The sequence below is a fragment of the Lethenteron reissneri genome, chromosome 17, assembly GCF_015708825.2.
Source record: "Lethenteron reissneri isolate LAM-NWPU_2019-01 chromosome 17, ASM1570882v1, whole genome shotgun sequence".
Classification (NCBI taxonomy): Eukaryota; Metazoa; Chordata; class Hyperoartia; order Petromyzontiformes; family Petromyzontidae; genus Lethenteron; species Lethenteron reissneri.
In genome coordinates this window covers 7,700,869-7,726,675 of record NC_083795.1, presented here as the reverse complement: position 1 = coordinate 7,726,675, position 25,807 = coordinate 7,700,869, and the positions used below count along the sequence as shown (strand labels likewise).

The following is a 25,807-nucleotide window of genomic DNA, read 5'->3' as shown; positions in this document are numbered from 1 at the left end:
TTTGGCGGTTTGGAGCTTTGGTAACCTCCAGAGGAGAGGTTTGGGCACCAAATGGGACTGGCACGGTTGATGATGGGACGTTCAATGGCTTTGTAGGTTAGGAGTAAAGTCTCCTTTTGTTGACCCCAAGATGTGCCGGCTAAAGCTCGTAAGATGTTATTTCGTTTGTTAACTTTTGCATGGACGTTTCTGCCGTGTTGAGCGAAGCTGAACATGGTGTCAAAGGTTACACCTATAATTTTTGGGGGTTTTGTCAGTGGGAGGCGTTGGATGTTTATTATGACGTTGAGATGTAAGTTGGCTTGATGAGGATCAGGTGTGAAAAGGGTGACTGTTGATTTGGATGTTGAGAGTTGAAGCGATCTATTAGCTAGGAAAGTGCCGAGCCGTTTTAGATAGGAGTTGATGGAGTTTTCCATTTTGTGTATATTTTGATTAGAAGTGTAAACTGTGATGTCGTCCGGCATAGCTGACTACTTGTACTCCTTTTGGAGGAGTTGGTAGATTGTGGAGGTAGGCGTTGAACAGCCCTGGGGGTATTATGGAACCTTGTGGTACTCCTGCATGATTGTTTCGTGAGGAGGATTGAATATCACGAAAGAGAGTGCATGATTGACAGCCTCTTAGGTAATTTGTATGCCAGCAAACAAGGCCTGATGGAAGTGTAGAACCCTGGATGATGATGAGCGTGAGGTGCTTATCGGTGTCGAAAGCCTTTGTAAGGTCAAGGGAAGCGACAATAGTGTGAGATGGGGGCTTTTGCTCATTGAAACCGTTTGCAATTTGGGTGGTTAGGTTGAGAAGAGCTGTTGTTGAGTGTGCAGGGCAAAAGCCATGTTGGTGAGATGATGGAGGTAAGTTGGTGGTGATGTTTGGCTTTTTTGATAGCTAGTTTCACCTCTTCCAGGCTAAATTTGGGGGCGTCGTTCAGAGGTAGTTCCTTGATTTAACGGATTTTTTGACGGGTGGATTTATTGGAAGAGTGTGGGACGGCTGATGAGAAAAGTTTGTTGAAGTGGTTGGCGATGTTATTGTTGTTTATGACGCATTTGTTGTTGAAAGTGATTGCACAATTGGGTGGCGGTTTGGAGTGTCTGTCTAAGGCTTTGATGATCTTCCAAAGTTTTGATTAGTTTTGGCGGTGGTCAAAAGATTTAACAAACTCGTGTCAGCATTCTGTTTTGGCTTGATTGATTAGCTTTGTGATCTCAATATTGATTGATGAAAGGATGTTTCCTGACGCTATTGAGATATCTGGTGAGAATGAAGGGTCAGGTGACGGAACTCTGGTTCGATTCTTTTCATTGAGTACCCCATAGAGGGAGCCGTTCAAGATATCGGCAATGAGGTCACCACGTGCATCTGAAAGGGAAGAGTGCAAAAGTTTGTTGTGGGCGTTGAAATCTCCAATAACAGTTGAGTTGTTTGGTAAGAGTCCATTTATATTTAATTGATAGTTGCGAGGGCAAGAATTGGTCGGTGGGATGTAAATGTTGATGATAGTGAGTGGGCCTAGATGGAATTTGATACGGACGCTTAAGACTTCTGTGGTGATATCAGAAGGAGGCATTGGGATTTGAATTTCTTCAAATTGAATGCTGTTATGGATAAGGAAAGCTAGACCGCCACCAGCTGTTGGTCGGTCTCGACGGAGGAAAGTGAAAATTTTAAAGTTGAGTGGGCGAGAAGTGGATTTTAATTTTGTTTCTTGGATGGCAGCTATGTTAATGGAGTTTTGTTGGAGGAAGGTGCTGAGTTGAAGAGATTTGTTGTTGATGCCGTTGATGTTTAGTTGAAGGATTTTTAGGTCGTTTTTGTTGTGGACGTTTTGTTGTGGTTGAAACGGTGGTTGCGATGGCTGAGGTGGTGATGCTAGTGTGGTTGTGCACGATGGATTTGTTGGAGTGGATGATGTACAATATTTGCAGAACCAGCCGGATTTAAACTGGGGATGCAGGCTAAAGTAGTGCAGCGTTTGTGGTACCAAGCTTCACAACCGTTGTATTGGATAGAATTTGCAGTGACGTTCTTGCCGCAGCCGCCAGAAGGGAAAAACGGGGCCTGGATTCAATTCGACGTTCCCAGCAATAATGAGAAGCCAGCTGCAGTATGCCGGGAGGCCTGGGCTGGCTGGCGAAAAAACAGGAAAGTGCGAGGGGCGATGTTGCCATTTGCAAGTGCTTTCGTAGTACTTGGTCTCTCCACTTCGAACCAGCGGCAACACTGGAAAGACCACAGTTAATCGATCGGCAGGTCGTGTATAGTGGTGTCAAGTGGGGGGATACGCCAACCTCATCCAATATGATTGACCAGCATGAAAGAGGTGGCCAAAATACCCTTTCGAGCTCCCTCTAATGGAGCCTCTTCCGCCAGCAGTGTCCTGAGCAAACAATTTCAGGGCTGTACCGTTGTCTACTGTGCTTGTCAAATATAAAATGCATTAAACTCATACATGCATAGAGGATTTATCTCATAAATTACAATTAATAATTCACTACGCTGTGTTAATCCGCTACTGGATGAATGCCTTCGCACAATGAGTCCATCTTTGAAGTTGTCTAATCCGACTTCGCCATGCTAGTTCGTGCAGGATGGTGAATCAGGGAGGTTGAGGATAGGGCCCAGAATCAGTTCTGCTATGACTAAAAATGTTGATAGTCGTGGTATAGGAATCAAACTCTATTTGCCAGGTTTGCAGCAAAATGGGTTTCCCACTGCATCAATGCACCACCCAGTATGGTGTATGAAATACAATGATTAACATTTTTACGTGATTACAGAAAGGAAGTTATAGGCACACACTCAGCAGTTCATTTGTTTTGATTACCCATAACATTGCATATACGAGATTGCCTCTTTCCAAAACGGTGCATACTAATACTCCATTCGCTTTCATTATAATGCACTTGCAATAAAACTTCCTGCTATAATTTTTTCTCAGACGCTAACTATAAAAACTGCTTCAGTTCTGCCTTTCATAGAAGCCGTATTTCATTTTTATTCCAAATGCTTAAGTGGTTGTGCAAAGTTTATCTAAACTTAGATTGCACCATAAAAGAAGGTTCAAGCCAGGTTTCGATGTTGTTTTGACATCATGTTTGTTTGATGCCACACTTATGCTTGAAGAGATGCAGTGTGCACGCTTAAGGTAGTGCGCTATAAATATTGATACTGTCATCCAAGAACGCTTTTGTATCTGATTTATTATTGTGTAGCATCGCTCATCGAACATAATGCATAAAGCCCCTATCGTATACGTGTACACAATGGTCGAAGTGGAAATGTAGGTGCCACTGAAATCTATTTGTCTTGCAACCCGTGTTCGCTGTCGTTTCCCCACTTAGGAAGCATAATGTGAGAAGAGAAACCGTCTTAAAATGTGCCCGTAGGCACGTTTTGTGTATTCAAAAGTGCCGATATGGCGTACCCATCATATACCAGCCCATTTTGACCACTGCGTATGCAAGACTGTCATATCAACTCGCCTTTTGCCCATCCAAGGACGGGTGTATTTCAGTAAATCTGAAACTTGCAAGTGAAAAGCAGATCGCGACGTGATATTGCATCAATTCGCGTGCAATTTGTAAGGCCGTGGTGACACAGACTTATTTAATCTAAAGGTTATAATCCCTTGTTCATCATGACGTCCTTTTTACTTTGATGTCTCAACAGCGTTACGGAGATCGCGTGACGTGAGGGTTCTGCCTTTGTAGTGAGGGTTGTAAGTTGACGCCGAGGAGGGGGGAGAAGGCACCTCGCCCCCCCATGTGGAGTGACGTCACCCGCTAATTTATATTCATGGGGGGGGGGGGTGTCCATTTGGAAGACGTCACCCTTCATGATTATTAATGAGGGGGGTCCATGTGGAGGACGTCACCTGTTCATGATTATTAATGAGGGGGGCTGGCCGACATGGAGTGACGTCACGCGCAGGACACACAGACATTCTTGGCTCATTATAGTAGTAGATAGTCATTAATAATTCACAGTCTTCTGTTAATCCACTGCTAATTGAGGGCTTCCACGTGCCGTCGGTGATTGGGGTTGTTTGTGATTTAAACTTTACCACGCTTGCCACTTTGGGTTGGTGAAGTGGCGATGCCCTGCTCATGATTGGAACTCGGGTGACTGGCTTCATTGCTTACTGCTTCCCTGAGTTGGTGTTATATGCATACATTCATCCGTTCGTTTGTTTTCTTACCCACAACATTGCATATCCGTGCTTACCTCTACACCATTCATTTTAATTATAATACACAGCCAATAATTCTTGCTATAATTAACATCTGTGTAAATTTCGATTTAAAGCTTTCGTGACTGCAGGGATTCATCTTCTTGGTTCTTTCGGTAAAGTCACGTAGAAGGGAAATAATAATATAATAAAAATAAAACATAGTCAGACGCGTTTGACGCTGTCTCCCCGACAGACCTGGTCTTCAACTGAGGACGGCTGCTTGCGTTGTGGCCGAAACGTGAGAATTATTTTATTATGTTTTATTTTTATTATATTATTATTTCCCTTCTACGTGACTTTACCGAAAGAACCAAGAAGAAACATCTGTGTACATAACAGCTTAGGTTCTGCCTGTCAATGGAGCTGTATTTCGGCCCCAAATGTATACATTACACGCAGAGTTTACAAGAAGCACAGCTTTACTCTGCATCGTATGGCGGGTTCGAGCACGCAGAGTTTACAAGAAGCAAAACTTTACTCTGCATCGCATGGCGGGTTCGAGCCAGGTTTACATGCTCTTGTCAGCTGGCATGGGCGTTGAGATGCGTTTGGCAAGGTCACCAAGCTGACTTCTTTTGACTTGGCTAATAAAATCCTCACAGCTGTTTCACGTGTGCATGTGACACACTGCCCAGACGGTTGCTTTACTTTGCCTTGTGAGATCATTCTCTGTCATCATATGCCACTGGGTATATGCACTTTGCCGACCTCTGGTAGCAGAGTATTAATGCAGTGTGTTTCAGGAGGGTGTTTCAGATGCATGGGTTTACGCTCGAGATAACGGATTTTTGAGTTGTCGCTGTTAATATTTTACCCTAAGAATCTTAAGGGTGCATTAGGTTAACTGTGAGCCTAGGGCAAAAGCAGTTTCATTTAGAAAACCGTTATCTTAATTGCGCCTTGAACCCAAAAAGCTGCGTTTGATTCTGCCCAAGGCAAACACAAGTGGCGAGTGATTTCCAAACCAGTCCTTCACCAACATGCAATGACCAGGGAAGTGAAATACGTTCAAACAACTCCCACGACCATTAAGGCATGGAGTGGGTTGACAAAGAGCTGTACATTATCATCGCACACGTTTTAATTGTGCCTTAGTCTGAAGTTTTAAGCCTCGGACATTCACACTGAACCTGAAGAATCCTCAAGGTTATTTTTTTTATTCTGTCTCCTGTGTGCTATTGCACACGTGATTGCTGCGCAAGGCACTCCGAATTTAAATATTGAGCATAAGCATAGAATACAAAAAATTTAAATGTTACTGTAATGATAGTTACGTCTGCTGCTCGTTGTGAAGTAAAAAGATGTCGCACACCATGGACTTAACTGGCGCAAGGAGCAACACATTAATACTCTTAGGTTTTTTCGGTAAAGTCACGTAGGTAGAAAAAAATAGAAGTAATAATAGAAGTTAAATAATAAATCACGACGTTTCGGAGGCAACACAAGTCTCCGTCATCAGGTGGGACCGTCACAGCTAGATTTACTGTATCAGTAAATTTTACTGTATCAGTAAAATTTTACTATATCAATAAAATTTACAAAAATTTACTGATACAGTAAATTTAGCTGTGACGGTCCCACCTGATGACGGAGACTTGTGTTGCCTCCGAAACGTCGTGATTTATTATTTTATTTTTATTATTTTTTATTTAAAATTTTTTACCTACGTGACTTTACCGAAAAAAACCCCTAAGAGTATGAATCCATGCAGTCACGAAAGCTTCAAATCTAGAATCAACACATTAATATAGATTTTTTTTTCCTGCCGTTCTGTCTGCCTCGCAGTTAATCATCACTGGCAGCTGTGTGGCAATTGTGATTACAATTCACAGTTCGGCACTCTTACCCTGTGAGTGTTAGGGTTTTACTGATAACATATCATGTTAGTTTGACCTCTGACCACGACGAATTCCATACAACAGAGCCCTCTGCCACATACTGTACGGAGGGTTTAGCTATAATGATTAATAATAATGGACATCTCATTGTCAATGCACTGCTGGATGTAGGGCCCCTCCCTATGACGTCTCTCGGTCGCGGGGGTTTGTTTGACCATACTTCATCACACTGGTCAGTGTGGGTTAGTGACGAGGGGGACTAGGATTGGTTCAACATCACTGATCGCTGATGTTTACCATGGTCTGGAATCTAACACAGGTCCCTCGATTCATAGTGCAGTGCGCTAATCACAGTGCCACTGCTCCATCGCTGTTGTGGAATTGTAGCATGGAAATAATAGAAAACTGAAAAACGTGCACCATTTAAATAACACGAACAAATCATATTTATATCTGCTTGTTGATTGAATGCAGCGTTGATAACACTGATCTGTCATTTGCTACATTACCTTTCAGCGGAAGATCTGAAAGGGTTTCTTGCTTCGTAGGTCCATGCAAGTAGTGTTCAGTTTTTGTACATCTGCATTTGAGTTTATTTTATTTGTTACACAAATGAAAACATTTATCCAATTACCCTGCTATTTTTACAAGAGAGATCTGTGGTGCATGAGCACAGCAAAAACAATACAATGACCAATACATCAACATTACAGATGAGTACGGGATCCTTAAGGAGTATTACACAACAACAAAAACGAGGTATTTAGCTGTTGTAAATCAAACATGCGAATAAAAAAAACTGTGCAAATGTAATATGAGAGCAAGAGGCACAAGGTGCAAGTAAGCCCTACATTTTAGTCTCATATGACACAAACACACGCACATCGAAACAGACTGCGCACACGTGGGACCAAGAGGTGCCAGAAAACAAGTTTGGTGCAACCGATTAGCACGGTTGGCTGTGTACGGTGCAAAGGAAGTTAAACATACATATACATGCTCTTGTGTTTTGATTTACTGGGGAGATGGAGTGAAGGGAGGGGACTAAGCTGAAGCCGAGTGGCAATAGTATTCCAGAAACTGGAGCAGCAACACAGAAATACTTTACCAAACAACGTTTTCGCAAATGGATTTTTTTTGTAGGAATAAGGAGGCACTTCTGAGGCCGTGAGAGGGAGTTAGATTGACTAAGTAGTAATTTACATAATTGTCAGATTTGTTTAAAAGGACCTTTTAGTATGAAGACAGCCAAGTTATGCTAAGTCCGGATATCCAGTGGATATAGATTTGAGTTAATGTACAGATTGCAGTGATGAGTTCTATCAACAGAGAGCGGAGTGGACTCTGACATAAGGTAGACTCAGAAGCGAGGCTGTAGATGCATTTATAAGATCGCCATACTTTTTTTTGTATTTTTGTTATTTTGTGGAAGGGGGAGCGGCATTTGTCACAAGCCTGTAGCCAGATCAATACAAAATAAAGTGTCGACCTTCGTGATAAATGTAGCGGCTGCCCCCTACGACTTGTTGTTGATGTTCCCCAACCCCTCTGGGTCTGGAAGTTGTTGTTCCATCTTCCCCCCCCCCTTCCCCGTTTGCTGAGCCCCCCTCCCTGTGCTTGGCCTCGTTGGTCCTGGGCCACCCGCGGTGTCTCTTTCTCGGTCCCCTCTCCCAATGTGTCCCAGCCCTCCCCCAACCCTCCCCCCACCGCTTTCCTATTTAACCTTCATATTATTCTTGGCGGATGTAAAGCGTGCGTATGTTGTGTTTAACTTCTTTCGCATCGTACTTAGCCAACCATGCTAATCGGAGGTGTTGTGGTTGCATATCGACGCTGTATACAGTGAAATCGTTTTTGTTGTTGTCCCAAATTAAAAGTTGCATTTCACCAGGGTATGCATGGTTCAATGAGCAGTGGTATTGACACACTTGCCGAGTAGCTAGTGGACATTGGGTGGGAAAAGAGAGCTTCACAGCCTATGGAATTCCTCCAGTCTAAATAACGATTCTGATTATGATTTGTTGCACGTGCTTAACCACCACTTCCACCACAGATGACTTGGAACAACCATCAACAAATGTTAGGTGGGGGGTGTGGTGGTGGAACTGGCCCCTTTCCCCCCCACCCCGATTGCACCTCCAGTGACAGGCATGTGTGCTGTGTCCACCTTTGGTCTTCCTAGGTCACGTCATCGAGTGCCTATACATAGCTCACAAGGAGGGGGTCCTGCGGGAGGAGTTCACGCTGGCCAGCGAGACAAACGACCGCACCTGTGCGCGCGTCGCCGTGCAAGCCCGCGTCATGGGTAAGCCCATTTCACATTCCAGGGGGTGTCCTGGACAAACACATCTTGACAGCACTCGTGTACGTGCGCGGCCACTTTGTCAATCCACTGTTTTTTGTGTTCGGTTTGTTGTATCCCCCCGCCGCACCTTTGATTAGCGCGGTTTGCTACGTACGGTGCGGAATAAGTTCAACTTACATGCATACATTCAGATGAGAGGCGCTCCATCCACATGACAGGTTTCTATGGTGTAACCAGGTCTTCCGTGGGAAATGAGTATTTATTGCCCAGTCATAATCCACCTCAAATAAGATTGTGTGTGGAAGTGTAAACCGTCGGTACTGCCATATTTTAAAATGTTTGTTCATCATGGAAGAGTGGGCCAAAATACCTCGAGTGAAGGCCTTATAATGGAGGCCTTTCAGGTTTTTGGGGGTTGTTTGACGATGCTTTCAGTGGCTGGCCAGTGCAGGTTCGTATTGCGGGGTGCCCAGGAATGGCTCGGATACCCCTCAGAGCCCCTCAGAATTTTCTATGGCCAGGAATTGAACTCGCGTTGCTGAGTGCATAGTGCAGTGTGCCACCCGCTGAGCTACCCACTGTTCTACCGATAAACCACATGTATATATTTTTGAGGATAACCCATGCAAGCTTCATTAAAATAATTTACAATTCAACTTTATTCATTTTTATTGTTTCATTTCCCTACAGTGCCACAATGCATTTTATAAATCAGTTTTTTCATCCACTTAAGCAGCCTACATTTCTAGTCAATTAGATTTCGTGGTAATCATTTTTTATTCCTTTACACGCTGCCTCTTTGTGCTGCACAATTGCTGCTAAATTGCACAGTGCAAATGCAATGTGTCTATGCAAGAGATAAATTGATTCGACAAAAAAACCTCCACGTTCATCATTAACACTTCAATAACAGGAAAAGTTTCTAGAATGGTTGACGTTTTGGGCAATGGTTCATAGTACTTATGACTTGAGGTCTATTGCCCATTACATCACCTATGGTGTATTTTTTCCTCTTTAAAGCAATGTTATTAATGAATGTGAGGTTTTTTGTTTGTTATTTATGTTTGTGCACCACAGACAACACACTATTCAGGACTTAAACAAATGTCTTTGAGCTCTAGTTATTTTGTTTCCTGTTTACACACAAATATCAGCATGTGGCCAGTGTGTTGCAGTTACGGTTTTTATAATGCATGTTTAACTTTTTTCCACACCCAACATAGCCAACCGTGCTCATTGGAGGTGCGGGGAAATGACAACAAACTAAACACAAAAAAGCAGTTCTAAAGAAATGAGTTTTCAATCTATATTGAAAAGTGCTTAGCTCCATTGGCTTCCTAATAAACAACTAGTTCTCGGCTGGTTTCATGTAAAGGTCGAAGAAGAAGAATGAACAAAAGCTAAGCGGGTGTTGTGCCTGGATGGGTGACCACCATGTACAGCAGGTTGTCATAGGTTGCTGTGCAACTGCAATGTAGTGGGCAGCAGGGGGCAGTGTAGCAAAATCCATTGAACTGTGCTTCTAGGCTCCCACGTATGTGCGCTCCCCACGTTGACCAACCGATGCTGGCCCTGCAAGCCTGCGTGGCATGAGGGGAGGCCCTCATCCAGCAGTGGACTGGCAAAAGGGCTCTACATATCTTCTTGGTTCTTTCGGTAAAGTCACGTAGAAGGGAAATAATAAAGTAATACAAAGAAAAGATAATTCTTTTATTATGTTTTATTTGTTATTTTTATTATTTTATCATTTCCCTTTTACGTGACTTTACCGAAAGAACCAAGAAGATGAATCCCTGCAGTCACGAAAGCTTTAACTCAACGACTGGAAACGGGATATGACCATTGTGCTGCACTCTGCTGACTTCCCCCAGTCCTTCGTGCCATCTACTCCCTGTTCAAGTTGAGGCTCAAAACCTATCCTGTTTGTCTCTCACTATGGCTCACTGCCTATATCTCTATAAACGTAAATACTCGCAATGCTTCTGTACAACATCTTGTAATGCAGTGCTATTTAACTGCTATATGAATCCACATTCTATTGGATTGCATTGACCCGTGTTATTTTGAGCATAAATACCGCTGACATTTGTTTTTTGTGGTGCACAACTAAATGGCAGCTAGCTGATTGGAAATCTCTGTAGGGTAAAAAAAAAATCCCTTCAAATTTTAATGCGTGTTGATGAGGGTTAGATTGCTAAATGCTTGGTGCGGGTGTTGATCCTGAAAGGCACCGTATGAATATTGTGTTTTTGTGCCTCTGTTGGTGAACTTGTATTTGTGTGTACTTTTGTTAGTGTCGGTTGCACAGCACAGCACACTCTAAAAGGCAAGTTGTGCCAATTTATAATGGAAAGGGCTGTCTCGTGGGTATGGCATGTTCAATTTGAGACTAAATGGCATTGACATTGCAGTATATTGAAAATGTAAGAGCCTCAAATGATATATGACGTGTTTTTCACCATCTCAAATGGTTTATCTGTCTCATCCTTTAAACGGCACTGCCAAACAAGATTTGTTTGAAAAGAATGATTTTTAATTTCCTGTGCTGTTAATCATTTTATTCATATATGATACTACTGCAGTTGTGTGTGAGTGCCGTTTTTTTCTGAATAGTAGAAAGCGCTTAACACCTCCGTAGTAAAAGGTAAACTTCCTCACTCAATTCTAGATTTGAAGCTTTCGTGACTGCAAGGATTCATATTCTTAGGTTTTTTTTCGGTAAAGTCACGTAGGTAAGAAATTAAAATTAATAAAAGTAAAATAAAAATAAAATAAAAAATCACGACGTTTCAGAGGCAACACAAGCTTCCGTCTTCAGGTGGAACCGTCACAGCACGATAGCCGTATCAAGTGAGAGAAATTCCAAGAAAACAGTCCTTGTATATATACTGGTTGAGGGTGGGAGGAGCCAAGGTAGGCCCTGAACATTATTTTTGTGAGGTTCGGTGCGGCTGAAGCACGCTGTTAGGAATGAGCCTTTGTTGTGTAAACTAGGTGCGGATGATGTAAAGGGGCGTGTAAAAGGGACTGAGCCTTTTGTTATGTAGAGGTGGAAGGGCCTCCACTTAAGGGTGCTATAAAGAGACCCTCTCTCTGTGGGGTATTTTTGACCGACTCTTCCATACTTTCAGAGTTGGCATTGCCAACACTTTACCCTACCCACACGCAAGATGTCAGTCGAATAACTTGCGGTGGACCTATTTATACTGCTGGGAGGACAGAAGCAGGGAGATTTTAAAAATAAAAATTGCCTACTGCTTCAACTGCCGTGCTGTGAGATTGAACTAGTAACATCTGGATTACAAGTCCCGTGTGTTAATCATTACATCACAGCAGTATCCGACCTCCATGGCAATCACTAGGTTGTTGTTAAATTAATGTCGAAAGGCAGGTGAGAGAGCTTATTAAAATTCAGTTTTTATTTTGCCGGAGTTGGCCTCGTGGTTTACACGCTGCGCTATGAACCCAGTGACCTGGGTTCGATTTCTGGCCACTGCTAACATCAGTGGCGAGGGATATCTGAACCAATCATGGGTGCCCCCTTCACAAACTTACACCGACCACCGTGGTGAAGTATGGTCAAACAACCCCCATGGCCAACATGGCTCTGGGTGGCCTTCATCCAGTCTTCAATTGATTAATGTCCATAAATGTAGTTTTTTTCCTTTACTTTGCAAGGAAAACCTAAGTAGTTGGTGTTATGTTGATAAAGTATCCGTTTATGTTGATAAAATCATTTAAATATGACAGCCTAATTGCACATTGTGTCCAAATTTGATATTTTGGTCATGGAAACCAACACATCTTGCCCACCATCACTTCTTGGCCAATGGTGTCACGGTACTTAATCACCACTTCATCAAGAGCGGAGTGCTTCAGTTGTTACCCGCACTGATCACAGCGCAGCGTCAAAAACAAAACCAACCACTGTACGGACCGGTGCCGTGGTGAGCTCACATGAAAGCTCCACACCTCTCCAGCTAACCTGCCATCATCCACCTGATAACACTGGATGATAACATACATCGTCACGGGCTAAAGGCAATTGGGGTTCTTTTGCGCAGGACTTGAAAATCCTCACGGCTGAGCGTCGATCAATTCCATAAGCCAACAATGCACTGCCTCGGGGGACGTCCTTTGAGCAATTTTCAAAAGGCCACGGGTCATGAACACAAGTCCGATGCTGTAATTATGCCTTGCAGTCCTGTGGCTTTTGTGTTTATTTAATGAATATGAACTTTTGACCTGTCAGCCCATGGGCAGTAGTAACATCTTTTTTTTTGTATGTCATGTAAACAGTTTTATATACACTACAGGGTAATTATTGTACACGTGTTTATAATCCCGTGATTTATTTACTCTACAGGTCATTATACAATTAGTGACTTTTTCAGTTACCATGGCGTTCACTGTAAGAAAAGCAAATCTCATGTCCTGTGAGAAAATAAATTTGCTTTTCTTACAGGACATGAGATTTATCTCCCCAAGCTATCACCATCTCTCACAGTCTAGCTATGCAACAATCCATATAGCACCAGGACACAAGCTGATGCCATCGCTCCATTGCCACAGTGGATGCCCTCTCAGGCATGGTCCTTTCTTTGGCTGCCACTCCTTCTAGATTTGAAGCTTTCGTGACTGCAAGGATTCATATTTTTAGGTTTTTTTGGTAAAGTCACGTAGGTAAAAAAATTAAATTAATAAAAGTAAAAATAAAATTAAAATAAAATAAAAATCACGATGTTTCGGAGGCAACACAAGCTTCCGTCACAAACCGCACCTCTCCATAATAAAGGCTCAGTCATTTGTTATGCAGTCCATTCATAGTCTCAAGCCGCACCTTACCATAATAATAAAAAGTGGGCCGTTCCTGGCCCTTCCCCCCTCAACCATTATATATACGGAGTGGTATTTCTTGTAATCTCTCATTTACTTGATACAGCTGTCGGGCTGTGACGGTTCCACCTGAAGACGGAAGCTTGTGTTGCCTCCGAAACGTCGTGATTTTTATTTTATTTTTACTTTTATTAATTTAAATTTTTTACCTACGTGACTTTTCCAAAAAAACCTAAGAATATGCCACTCCTTCATTAGTGACGACCAACCCACCGTCTCGTCCCTTCCCGCAACGTGTCCGACTCAAGCATGCTCACTATTCTCAACGTTCAATGTGATGTTTCTTACATGCTTGTGTTCCGTAATTCACGTGCTCCTCCTCTTGCTGCTGCCGCCGCCAGTGGCAGTAGTAGTTAATTGATGGTGATGGATGTGTACCCTGCAATGTGCCGACACATTTAAATATGTGAGCCTCACAAAAGGTACCTTCCCTTGATAGGAAGGCCAATGTCCTTGCCGAAAGTTGCAACAGCAGTAATGGGCATTCCCTGGGGCATCTTATCAGCGCTGTTGGTTGTGCTGCGTTGTGATAATGTAGTCGGCACTCGGGTTAAGCAGGCTTATTGCTTGGGTAGGTCAGTAGTGTGTATAATGCTTTATAACATGCTGGATAAAGGCCTCCCCATCACGGGGATTATTCACTGGTCTTGGGGGTTATTTGACTCTACTTCACCACACTGGTCAGTGTTGGTTGATAACGGCTGGCAGCATATATATATGTGGGAGCATAGAAGTATGCGCAATGATGGATTTTGCAGCTCTGCCTTCTGCTGCCCACACAACGGCGTCCCAGTTTTTATTCACGTTGGTTGCCTATCCAAGCACTGTCCTGGCTCTCAACCCTGTGGTTAGATTCGGAGATCTGGCGAGATCGGATGTGTGCCGGATAATATGGTGACGGGCTGTGTAACAAGGCAGCTTTAAAAAACCGGCAGTTGCATCCCCTCTGAACGGTGAATCCTGTGCTCCTCACAGTTTGCGTTTCATCGAGCGAGTCGTACGTGCGGCCTGGAGGGCGTAATCTGATTTGTCGCGCGGCCCCACTCGCGTCTGTTCGATGGTAATTTCCACCGCGCCGATTTGAGCACACGGCGGCACAGGTGAGCGCCAGACGTCAGAGGTATAATTAAGGGCACCGTGCTCAAAGGGGGCATGTTGAGTCCACTTTTGGTAGTTATTTTGATTTGATTTGGCATATCGGGTGGCACATTAGTATTCTGCTTTTCATCATGAAGTTCAGTTTTCCCAACTGCATGTTACTTACGATGTCACGTGGGTCGTAGACAATGAAAATGGAGCACAAGCTGAAATGTGCGCAAACAAGTAAAGCGTGATGCGTGCTTGAATTTACACTGAGAGACAGAAGGAAGAACACGTGACTTGGAGAACATTTATGGAGACCTATTGACTATGAAGAAAGTAAACAGACTTAAGCTGGACATGTCGTTCGAAGCGGATGGCGGCTAATGGTCAAAACGAACGACTGAGTGGAAGTCAAAGAAGGGAACACGCCAGAAAAGACATCCACCGCAGATATGGAGATTTGAGATCAGCTTGTGTGCAGTTAGTACATTTATTGTTGCAGCGCAAGACTGAGAAATGGTGACGGCTTGGCGAGACCATCATCCAACAATGGATGGTTCATGGCTATTGTGGAAGACAAGTTGCATTTGTAAATATAAATGAAACAACTTGCTTCTCTCTAGGCAGTAATGATGCCAAGTTGATATGTGATAATTTTGTGTCTACTGTTGTACATCTAGGTCTACTGTTGTACATATTTCCATTCTGCCTTTTTTTAATAGTTTTCAAATAAAACTTAGGAGCTACTTTGGCAGACCAGATATACCATATCCCACCACTCTTGTCATCAAATCATAATACTGCAGTACTCATTTTCAGTCTTTTCTCAATTGACCGCTGGATGATATCCTTCCCATGCTGTTGTCAGTCATGGGGGTTGTTTGACCATACTTCACCACGTTGGTCAGTGCAGGTCAGTGAAGGTTAGCACTTGCCCCAAACTGATTTTTTTGAAGAGTAACTTAGCCAAGAATGTGTGCTTTGGTAAAGAAAGTAGCGGGACGTCTGTAATGCATTGTGGGTAACATTTATTTTCATAAATTCTGCTTTTTTTAATACTTTTGGTATTTGTTATTTTGCTTTCCAAAGGTTCCCATAAATGCACACTAAACCAGCTTGTCCTGAGCAGTGTGGCACTTTAAACAAACAGCTGCATGTGGGCGGTTGTAAGGGCAGGTATTTGCCCTCCTTGAATAGCTGTAGGCTTGGAATTTGTAATGCTTTATTGGAGTAGCACTTAAGATTCCATTATGCATGCACAATTTAAACCTGACTATATATAAAAAAAAAACTAATTTTGAACGGCCGAAGAGACCTACCCATCACATTCTCTACGTACAACCCATGCTTTTTAAGCATGTGAGCTTAAGCTGAACAAATAGTGTGCGCTTTTCATAATAAACCCGTGCAAATAATATAGCTCGCATTGTTGGTATTGTATCGTGATTGTAAGCAGACACGACACTCGACAGAGATTGCACAGGGATGGGCAAAAGTGGAAAGGTTTTACAGCTGAGGTATAAGTGGGTGCCCCCACGACCACTGCGGTCAAGGGAGAGATAATGATGACGATGATGAAGAAGGTTTGTATAGTTAGAGCAACATTATGGACAATACCCCAAGGGCCTCCTGAATACCACCCACTCTCTAACATAGCCCGCTACGAATTAACCAATGCCTACGTGCAGACACACCCACACGCACGCAAACACATCGGAAAACACAAACCCGAAACGAGACACGTAGACGCAACTGTTGAGATGTACGCACTTGGACAGACGCCTGTGCTGGGTGCAAGCGAATGACGCTTGTGTAAGTTAATCATAGAACAAAGAGACCCCCCTTGAACAGACCGCTGGGGCAATTGCTGTTAACGAGTACCTATGAAGGTCTTCACGGCACATGAGGGGGTGGGTGGCCAGCATCAAGTCCGGCCGCCTTTGTCTCCCCAGTGGCGTTGTTTACACACCAAGTACTAATTTGAGGCTGAGTCGACCTCCGGGGAGGTCCCAGGACGAGTACAGATTATCGTCACTGGTGTTGGCCGTGAGCGGGAATCGAACCCGGGTCAGCGGCTTCGTGGCGCAACTCGCGAACCACTACACGACCGTGACACACACACATGCACTCACTTGCGCACTGTGTTCTGTGGTCGAGGTTCACACATGCACGTCCAGACACGTCCCGATAACTCGCCCACGAGCGTGGAAGCATCTGTGTAGTCTAATTGAAGGGTGTCCTGGAAAAACCTGATAATTCACATTTATATTTTTTTCAGATTTTTCTTTTTGCTTCAGATAACCTATGCTAGCTTGTTAGGAGCTCATTGCAGTCCACTTGATAGCTTCAATTGTATCATCTCCCCGCAGATGGCCACACAATTAACTTATTAATTCACTTTTCCATCCACTTGATAAGCTCTACTTCTTGACAATGAGATTTTGTGGGTTATGAAGTTATTGAAGGACACAGGCAAAGATCCCCTGTACTGCCTCAACAGACTTTTGGGACAAGTACCATAAGTGGCACGGCACACAGGGGGGTGGATGGCCAGCACCACACCCGCCCGCTTTTAGTTCCCTATTCCCGTTCTTTACATATTGCTCCAGATACTCATTTAAGGCCAACCATCAAGTGGAACACAGGTACATCTGGATTAATTTTAAACGATTATCACATTGGTGGATTTTAAAAAGATTGTGTTACATTGTTATCTCGAACAGTAAAATTACAGTATTGACATAATTCTAATTTGTTTATTCAATCCATGTAACTTTCATAAGAAGCATAAGCATACCAGATGGCTCTAGTCTCAATATGGTCATAGCCATCATACAATGCAAAACCTTTGATGCTTTATGATAAACTAAGGCCCGTTCTGAGGCAGTTATGAATGGAGGATGGGTGTTAGCAAGGTGATGAACTCGTATCATGAATTACAAAACAAAAACCTTCCCATATTTATGTCTGCAAATATATATTTTTTAATCAACCCATCGACAGCATGGCATTCTGGGAGTGCATCTGATCAGCAGCTTCGGTTCAATATGAGAAAACATTGGACCGGTTTTTGACGATCAGTGCCCCAGCAGCAGTCAGGTTTTGCATGAACCAATACTGGTGAATTCCACGATGTGTTGTGAATTCGATGGGGTGCCACGGTGGTAAGATGTTATCTCCCTTGCCTAATACGCAGGAAGTTGTGGGTCCCATCTCGATTCAGACGCCTCTATTTTTGGAGTTCATATGATCTCTCTCCCCGTGATCACGTGGGGTTTCCTCCACTTCCTCCCGTTTAGCCCTCCACATTTATAAAACATGCATTTAGATTATTCGGCCGCCGCTATAAATTCCCACGTGTGATGTAAGCCACTTCAACGCGCTATTATGTATGGCAAGGTTCACGTCTTAAAAAGAGCGAATACCTCTGAGCTGGCAATAAATGATTGTCTGGTTCGGATAATCATCCTTCAGTTTTCTTGGTTCTTTCGGTAAAGTAACGTAGAAGGGAACTAATAAAATAATAAAAACAAAACATGATAAAATAAAATTCTCACGACGTTTCGGCCACAACACAAGCAGCCGTCCTCAGGTGTTGTGGCCGAAACGTCGTGAGAATTTTATTATGTTTTATTTTTATTTTATTATTTCCTTTCTACGTGACTTTACCTAAAGAACCAAGAAGATGAATCCCTGCAGTCACGAAAGCTTTAAATCGAAATTCATCCTTCAGTTGTTGAGAGCATTTTTTTTTTATTTTGGTGACTGCTGCGCCGCACTGGGCCATGGCTCTTTCACGACAGAATGGGACGCGCAAAAAAAGAAAATAAAAAACGTGTCTGCTTTAGCTGATCAGTTAACGTCAGAAAGATTAAACGCTTTAAAAAAACGTGCTTGAACCTTTCCCTCACCTCTGGTTTCCTTTCAATGATCGACTTTGTGTGCAGTGTGGCTTTCATAAAATATCAGTCTCACTTACAAAGGTCACTCGGCGAGACTTCAAAGTCTGTGCGACTGGCCTGGCTCGCATGGTGGCTCATCGGCATGCCATGGCGTGCGGTCTGCAGTGTGAAATAACGTTTATAAATGCAAATAAATTTCGAGTTAATTGACAGCGTATTGTCACCAAGCTACAAAGAACATATCATTGAACTGTGTATTTTGTAAATAGAGTAATTGTATGTGAATTGATTATTTTTTATTGTAACACAAGTCCATGCAAGCCATTCAGATGTGCATTTGTCTGTGGGTAAGCTACAGGGTAGGCAGCAAAGAGCAGTGCAGAACAATGCATTTATATACTGTACTATCTACCAACCCGCACTGACCAGCATGGTGAAGTATGGTCAAATAACCCCTACAACCTGCACACTGTGGGAAGTCCCTCATCCAATAGCGGATTGGCCAAATACAAAATAGATGTACGTGGCTCATGCGTATCAAATATGGGCGCTGTACTTGTGTAAGCTTGTTACTGCCAGTACACAGACGTGTCTTTGATTGTGAAATGTATTTCTGTAAGACCTTTTGTAAGGAGACGCGCATGCCTCCGTGTGCCTTAATCCGCACACGACGCTTGAGTCTGTGTGCAGTTCTTTCTGCGTGTGCCCACGTCCCTGTGGGAGTCCCTTAGGGGGGACCCTGGTGGGGGACCCTGCACAATTTTTTTTCATCGCAGCGATGATTTTCAGAATCGTTATGTAAGCGGGTGGTGGCCTTGTGCAGCATGTGGCCAAACTATACTTTACTGATATTTCTTTTCACAGCAATACTTAACAGCGTATATGTAGCACGCTTTGTTGCCTGCCTTTTGAAGCGGCTGATTTTCACGAGCCACAAAGTGTGCAGCAGCAGATTAAAGGGGGGGGGGGCCCTCCTCGTTTGTTACCAGTACTTGTGCGTGGCTCATGTCGTGGTGTCTGTGTTTTTTTGACGTCGGTGCCTTGCAGGGCGCCACCAGGGAACCCCCATGCTGCTGGAAGGAGTGAAATGCGTGGGCATGGAGGCCGAGTACGACTCGGAGCAAAGCGACTGGCACGGATTTGACTGAGTGGCAGCTCGCGACGGGGTTTGCTGGGTCTAGGGGTTGCTGGGAGAGAGCAGCTAGGGGGAGTTTTCGGGGGCGGGGGGGGAGATGCAAAGCAGCAGATGGTGTGCATCTGGGGCGTTCTACCACCTACAACTGTCGCAGCTTGTTTCAACGCTGAACCATCAGTCTCATCTTGTTGTCAAAGCAGGTCGGCCACGCTTTCTTTGAAAAACCGCACCTGTTTTTTTTTTAGGGCTCGTAACAGCAGGCGTTGACCTAATTAGGTCATATCACTAACAACTGGGTGGGTGATGTTAATAGATTTGTTTTTTTTTTATCGTTTAACAATAAACGGGGACATTTAATTCATATTAACATTTAGCAGAAATATTCGAGTCTACATGTCCTGGCCATTTTCAAATGATTGTAACTCCGAAATGTGTGGCACTACTTAATTGTTTTAAAATAAAACATTTGAGCCAGTTTGCCGTGCTTGAGTTGGCCTTCCCCTGGTCTGCTCTCTTTAAAAAAACTTGCCTCGGATCAATGTCGAGTCTGCTCATCGGTCCAATTGAATATTACTCCACAAATCAAGACATGACATTTACACGTGCCGGTGGGGTGAGAATTGGTGTTGTTTTGAACGTGCGTCCGTTTTACTTGGTGAAAGTAGCGACTTACTGTTGGGGTAAAGTTGAAATTGCCACTTACCAGTTTACACACATAGGGCCTCTCCTCTTGAGGAACATTGTTGGCTACTAATGTGTGCGGCGTGTGTAAGTTGTTTCTGTTTTTACTGCCATGGAAATGTATCTTATTGATATATATTATTCATCGCACTTTCCAAGAAATCGTTTTTTATCGGTTCCAAGATGGCCTATTTAGGCTGTAGAACACTGGGCACAGGAGACTCTCAACCATCCTCTCGAAATGCCTTGAATTAACCAATTTCAGTAATTCATTTCTGTCGTGAAATTTTGTTTTTGCTATTTTAAAGAAAAAATATTTGTCGCAACCGCTCTATTTGAGCAGTGTGTGCATGCACATTGAATGGTATTTGTTTTTAGTTTGGATTTCCCCCCCCCCCCCCACACACATGTGCATAACGTTTGATATATGTTCTGCTAAAAGAACCTACCCACACTCCCATCTGCCAAGTCGCGATGCCACATCCCTCACCTAAAGAAGTTCAACATCCATGCATGGGGTACGTCTTTCAGATGACAAGGCAAATGGCATGCTCTTTTGACTTCTTCAAAAAGAAAAAACCTCGACCATCACTGTTGGCTTTAAAGAGTAGCTCGGCGGCCTTGTGCATTCAAACAATTAGCCAGCAAGGATTTGACCCAAAAGGTCCAAAGCTTTATAATTGCATATACAACCTTGTTTTGTGTATTTAGGCCAAATGAATTGCATTGCACTGCTGAAATCACTTGCCTTAAAGTAGTCTGTTTCCCGTCCATCTATACTATGCTATTGTCTTTAAAAAAAAAATTATTGTTGTACGTCCGATTGCTATTCCTCAGGGTTACAACAAACATTGCTATGTGGGTGTGAAGATGCATTTAGATAACATTTGCATTCATGTCAACTCAAAAATTTCAGTTTTATTGGCAAAGCAGTTCTGGCTAGAGTTCAACCCTTTCAGTTAACGGCACATTGTGGTTCCAATTTTGCAACCCCATGAAGGGTGTGCTTGGCTGTCCGCTTTGTTGGCTGCAACAAACCGCTTGCGTCGTCGAGGTTCCGCGCACGCGTTGGTTGTGTGGTAATGGGCTGCGGTCACGTGCTGTAAGAATTCGTTCACTCGTTTTGCTGAATGTTACCGCTAATAAATGTCCTGACTTGAAAGCTCTATTTGGTGACTTCTTCCTCGAGTAGAATGTGTTTTCATCATCACTCGCTTTATGTAAGCATGTATCGAATCATTTAATAAAGTAGTTTACAGCAGAAGGCCAATAATTATAATCAATCATGCAATATAATCGGTGAATACCTGTAATTTGCCGATTATTATTGGCAGTTCGTGACTGCATCTGTCACCCGCGACAGATTGAAAACGTCTTCTTGGTTCTTTCGGTAAAGTCACGTAGAATGGAAATAATAAAATAATAAATATAAAACATAATAAAATAATTCTCACGACGTTTCGGCCACAACGCAAGCAGCCGTCCTCAGGTGGAGAACAGGTCTGTCGAGAATTCGGTTAATATGATTTGGTGATACTTAATTGGCAGTAGTGCTCAAGCAAAAAAAAACTGAACGCCTTAACATATTCGGAAATGATACAGTTAGAGACAGTTGTGCGTAATAAATGAACACTTCATGAGGACAGCAGGTTTCCATTGTCAGTATTTTTATTTCTATTGTTTCAATTGCTACACAAAATAAGCAAAAAACATATAAACACTAATGCTCATTTTTTCAAATTACCACCAACTTGTCGACATAAAATACAAGGCGTTGCTCGTTAAAATATATAGTCAACGTATATGCAATTTTTTGATACAATGTTAGAGTTAGCTTTTGAAACGTATAAAAATAGTAGAGAAACTTTACACTTTGATAAATGGCACTATACAGACGGCGCTATCACACTTCGGGGCCGTCCATAAATGACGTCACGCGATTTTGGACGATTTTTGACCCCCCCCCCCTCGTCACACGGCGTCACAAAAAGTCAGACCCCCCCTCAAATATAACGTCACAAAGCTCTGCCCCCCCCCTAATATTAAACATGCTTCAAATCGCTTTAAACTATTGTCATTGTAGTGCGTATTTAAAGTGGCGCTGCACTCTGATGTTGTAGGAGAAAACATGTATTAAAAAGTCTATTTAATTAAGTAGAACGTGTTGTCTATTTAAAGTTGCGCATTTTGATGTGACGTCACATTTCTCAAACCTTCCCCTCCCCTCGTCACACATCGTCACAAATGTCTGACCCCCCCCCCGTCCCCTAGGTGCATGACGTCATTTATGGACGGCCCATTAGTCACTGGGCTCACAGCCTTGACGTGGCAAAGAAGACGTTTGTGAGGCCGAGTGGCATTGTGTGTCGCTGAGGTTTTTGTAAAATGAGGTTGCGTGCAGAATTATTGAGTCTGGGATGAGAAGGGGGGTGGGGGGGGGGGGGTCGTGGTGGGGTGGAGTGGCTTACCACAATTACACGGTGACAAGTGGCTAAGCACAACTGGGGAAATCGCGCGACGTCAAATCACACCTCTCTGCACCCTCCCAGAGCAAGTACTTGGCTCATCACTCACGTTCCACTCGGCTCCTTCACAACCCAAGGTGTTGTGTGATCAATATCGCTTCGGTTACGGCAGATGGCTCTGCCTGTGCCTTCTCATCGTCTCGTTGTTTCAAGCTGTGCGACTCGCCCCCCCCCCCCCCTTTTAGCCCTTGCTAAAATAACACTGGTCAACAACAAAAAAACTATTTCTGGCCTGGACTTTTGCAGCTGTTTTAGACTAATTTCAGGGTGCTGATTCCAAATCTGATCTCAGATTTGCTCTATCACATCTCAATTTTATGCTATCGGCATACCCCATTTTCATTTATTTTACCCGAAATTAACTCTGTCACTTATGAGTGCAAGTTGTTGCGAGTCAATGACTGCTTTAGTGTTAAAATATGGTGCTGTATTTTTAGGATAGTGTGTTTATAATATCATTTTATGTAGATATCCACATTTATTTAATCTTTTTCTTCTGCAGTTTTTATTGAAAATGCAATATTTGATATCTCAAAAACCTGATGTGATATACAAAAACTGATGCCAGATTTGGAATCAGCACCCCAAAAATTACATTAAAACCGTTGGAATACCTTATGCCAGAAAAAGTGTGTTGACCAGTGTAATCGTGTTGCAGCCATTTCGTCAATCTCCACTGCTGAACGAAGGCTTCCCCTGTCGCCTCGTTTGTCTATCGGGGTTATTTGACCAAACATCACCCGCGATGGTCAGCGCAGATGTTCAGATATCGAACTCGGGACTCCGAGTTGGTAGCGCAGTGCTTCAACCGCTGTCGCCACTGCTGCACCACCCACCATCCTTGCCAACTCTACCCGAAATGAATCTGTGATCGCTTTAAAATGAAACATGGCATTCCATACACCATCACCATCGTGCAAGTTCAAGCCTTTAGTTTTATCAAACAATGGCCTTGCTTTGAACGCTGTGCCAAGATTGTCCACGCGTATCGCCATTGGCCACATTTTTAATTGCCTACTGTCTGCTTATAGCAATGATTGATCCTCTTGACAATGGCCAATTAAATTCACACGTAGAGAACCGTCATCTCTTGCGGGAAACTTCCCACACAAGGCATGATAGAGAGTGATCAGGCATTGCATGGGAAAAACCACGGATACGAATCTATCCCGGCTGAAACTAAAGTCTGGTTTTAATGAAGCGTTCGTTTTATTTTGTAATTAATTCCTCAAACGATATACAGCCCTTTGTCAAACCGCTGTTGGACGAAGGCATCCACAAGCTTTTGGGGTTGTTTGACTAGACTCGGATGTCCAGGTCTGGTTCAGGTCTGGTTCATATATCTCTCGTCGCTGATGTCAGTCTTGGCTGGGAATCGAACTCAGGTCTCCCGCTGCATAGTCTGTGCGCAAAACCACTGCGCCACTGGTCCACCCCCTCCGACGATACGTTGTTTTATTTATAAAGAACAATCTTGAGCCACGTCTGATCATGGCTGTTTGATACCAGTGTGTTACTTGATATATATTTTTTATGTATATTGTAAAATGAAAAAGCCCTTCATACATACAGCACTTGCGTTTAAAGAAGACACAATACATACTCAACAATTAGCTTTTATAGAAACGTAGTTTATAATAATATTTTAAATGTACTGTCAAGCTCACTACTATGGCATTCTAATGATGCCACTTTCCTAAAAACAAATGAAATACTTGAAAGTATTGTATTCACTACGAGAGCTGCAGGCTCATGTGAGACAGCCTGAGATCACACAGCCGATGTATCTACAAGTTGAGAAAAATGTTCTTCTTTTCAACGCTTTCCAACTAACGTTGAAAGTGTTCATGCGGTAACTCCACCTGTCCATCCATCCGCAACAGGGGACACGATAACTCTCATTAAGACGATCCAGTCAGTATAAACAAATCCATAGTATAAACTTGCGTTGCTATCAGACATTTACCCCATCGAAAACCAGCCAAATTGATCCTACGGTTGCCCAAAGCTTGAAGACACAATCCGTATATAAAAACCCGACTTTCTGCAAATACACACTCGCATTTCGCCCTGACGGCTAGCTTCCCGTCGGCTTCTACACCGCTAACGAAACACCCCCTACGACGACACCACGCGCGCGTGCCGGAGAGCCGCGAGCGACACAATCCGTGCGCGCGATTCTCCCCCCCCCCGACCCCCTGGGCTGGGCACCCACGGTCGACGCGTTGGTGGTGGGTGGTGGTGGGGGAGGTGGTGGCCTCAGACGCTGAGGAAGTCGACGCTGGACTTGACGCTCTTGGCGCTGCGCACGTCCACGGCGGTGACGCGCACCTCGGTGTCCCCGAACAGCATGTGGGTCTGGATCTCACGGCGGCGGCGGGGGGGGGCCTGGCCCGGGGTCGTGGCGCTCTCCGCGCCCAGGTCGAGGCACAGCGTGCCGCACTTGTGCACGCCCTCGTCCGTGATGAACCGCGCCTGTGTGGCGGAGACGGGCACCGATTTCGCTTTTGTCATCGTCGTCGTTGTCAGCCGACGCGTTCTTACGACACGCAATTCTGGCAAAGTTCGCCCGATGAAGCTGGTTTGTAAGCACCGGAGAAATGTTGTAAAACGTCGAACTAAAATTGTAAATGTTGTGGGTTTACCCTCCAACGCACCGGTGGTGCTGAAGTGACGAAACTTACTAATTGGCTGTGTCAGATTAGTGGTGGGCTAAAAAAAACATTTATATTGACGCGACCTAACCCAAATTTAGTTTTATCATTGTTATTCTGGCAGGATCGCTTGCCTCGCAGAGAGTAAGGAGATTGAGTTGTTTGTGCAACTTCTATTGATCGCCAACATCACCCATAATCTATCAACTGCTGGACAAAGGGCCCCTCCCCAGGGTGTCGCAATGCAATAATCGATCTTGCTGCTACACAACAGCTGATTTCGGCGTTCCTTCTCCGTGGTGTACGTTCTCTCTCTCTCTCGGGCACGCTCCCTCTGACAGCCTGCCACTCCGTGGTTAGTCTCGCCTTGACGTGTCCTGCCCAAGGCCACTTATTTTAAGTCAATTCCATTCCTTAGCCTGCACATATTTACACATAGAACAAGTAACCAAACGTAAACATTTACCAAAATCCCCCTGAATGGACCGGATCTGGGAATGTAAGCAGGATTAACTTTGGTTAGTACTCGGTTGGGAGACTCAGATTTTTTAAGT

The 25,807-nt window shown here is 43.7% G+C and overlaps 2 protein-coding genes across 3 annotated transcripts in view; one reads left to right on the top strand and one right to left on the bottom strand.

The window, feature by feature from the left end:
• Positions 1–21,236, top strand: part of ADISSP (adipose secreted signaling protein) — a 49,306-nt gene extending 28,070 nt beyond the window's left edge. For both annotated transcript variants that reach the window (XM_061553003.1, XM_061553002.1), the window contains exons 5-6: positions 8,255–8,377; positions 19,306–21,236. In XM_061553003.1, the coding sequence (XP_061408987.1) occupies positions 8,255–8,377; positions 19,306–19,406 (224 nt within the window). In that variant the 3' untranslated portion in view covers positions 19,407–21,236. The remainder of the gene's footprint in view (positions 1–8,254; positions 8,378–19,305) is intronic.
• A 488-nt stretch (positions 21,237–21,724) lies between these two features.
• LOC133343418 (heat shock 70 kDa protein 12B-like) overlaps positions 21,725–25,807 on the bottom strand; it is a 47,776-nt gene continuing 43,693 nt past the window's right edge. The window contains exon 14 of the mRNA XM_061553001.1: positions 21,725–25,074. Within this exon, the coding sequence (XP_061408985.1) occupies positions 24,859–25,074 (216 nt within the window). The 3' untranslated portion in view covers positions 21,725–24,858. The remainder of the gene's footprint in view (positions 25,075–25,807) is intronic.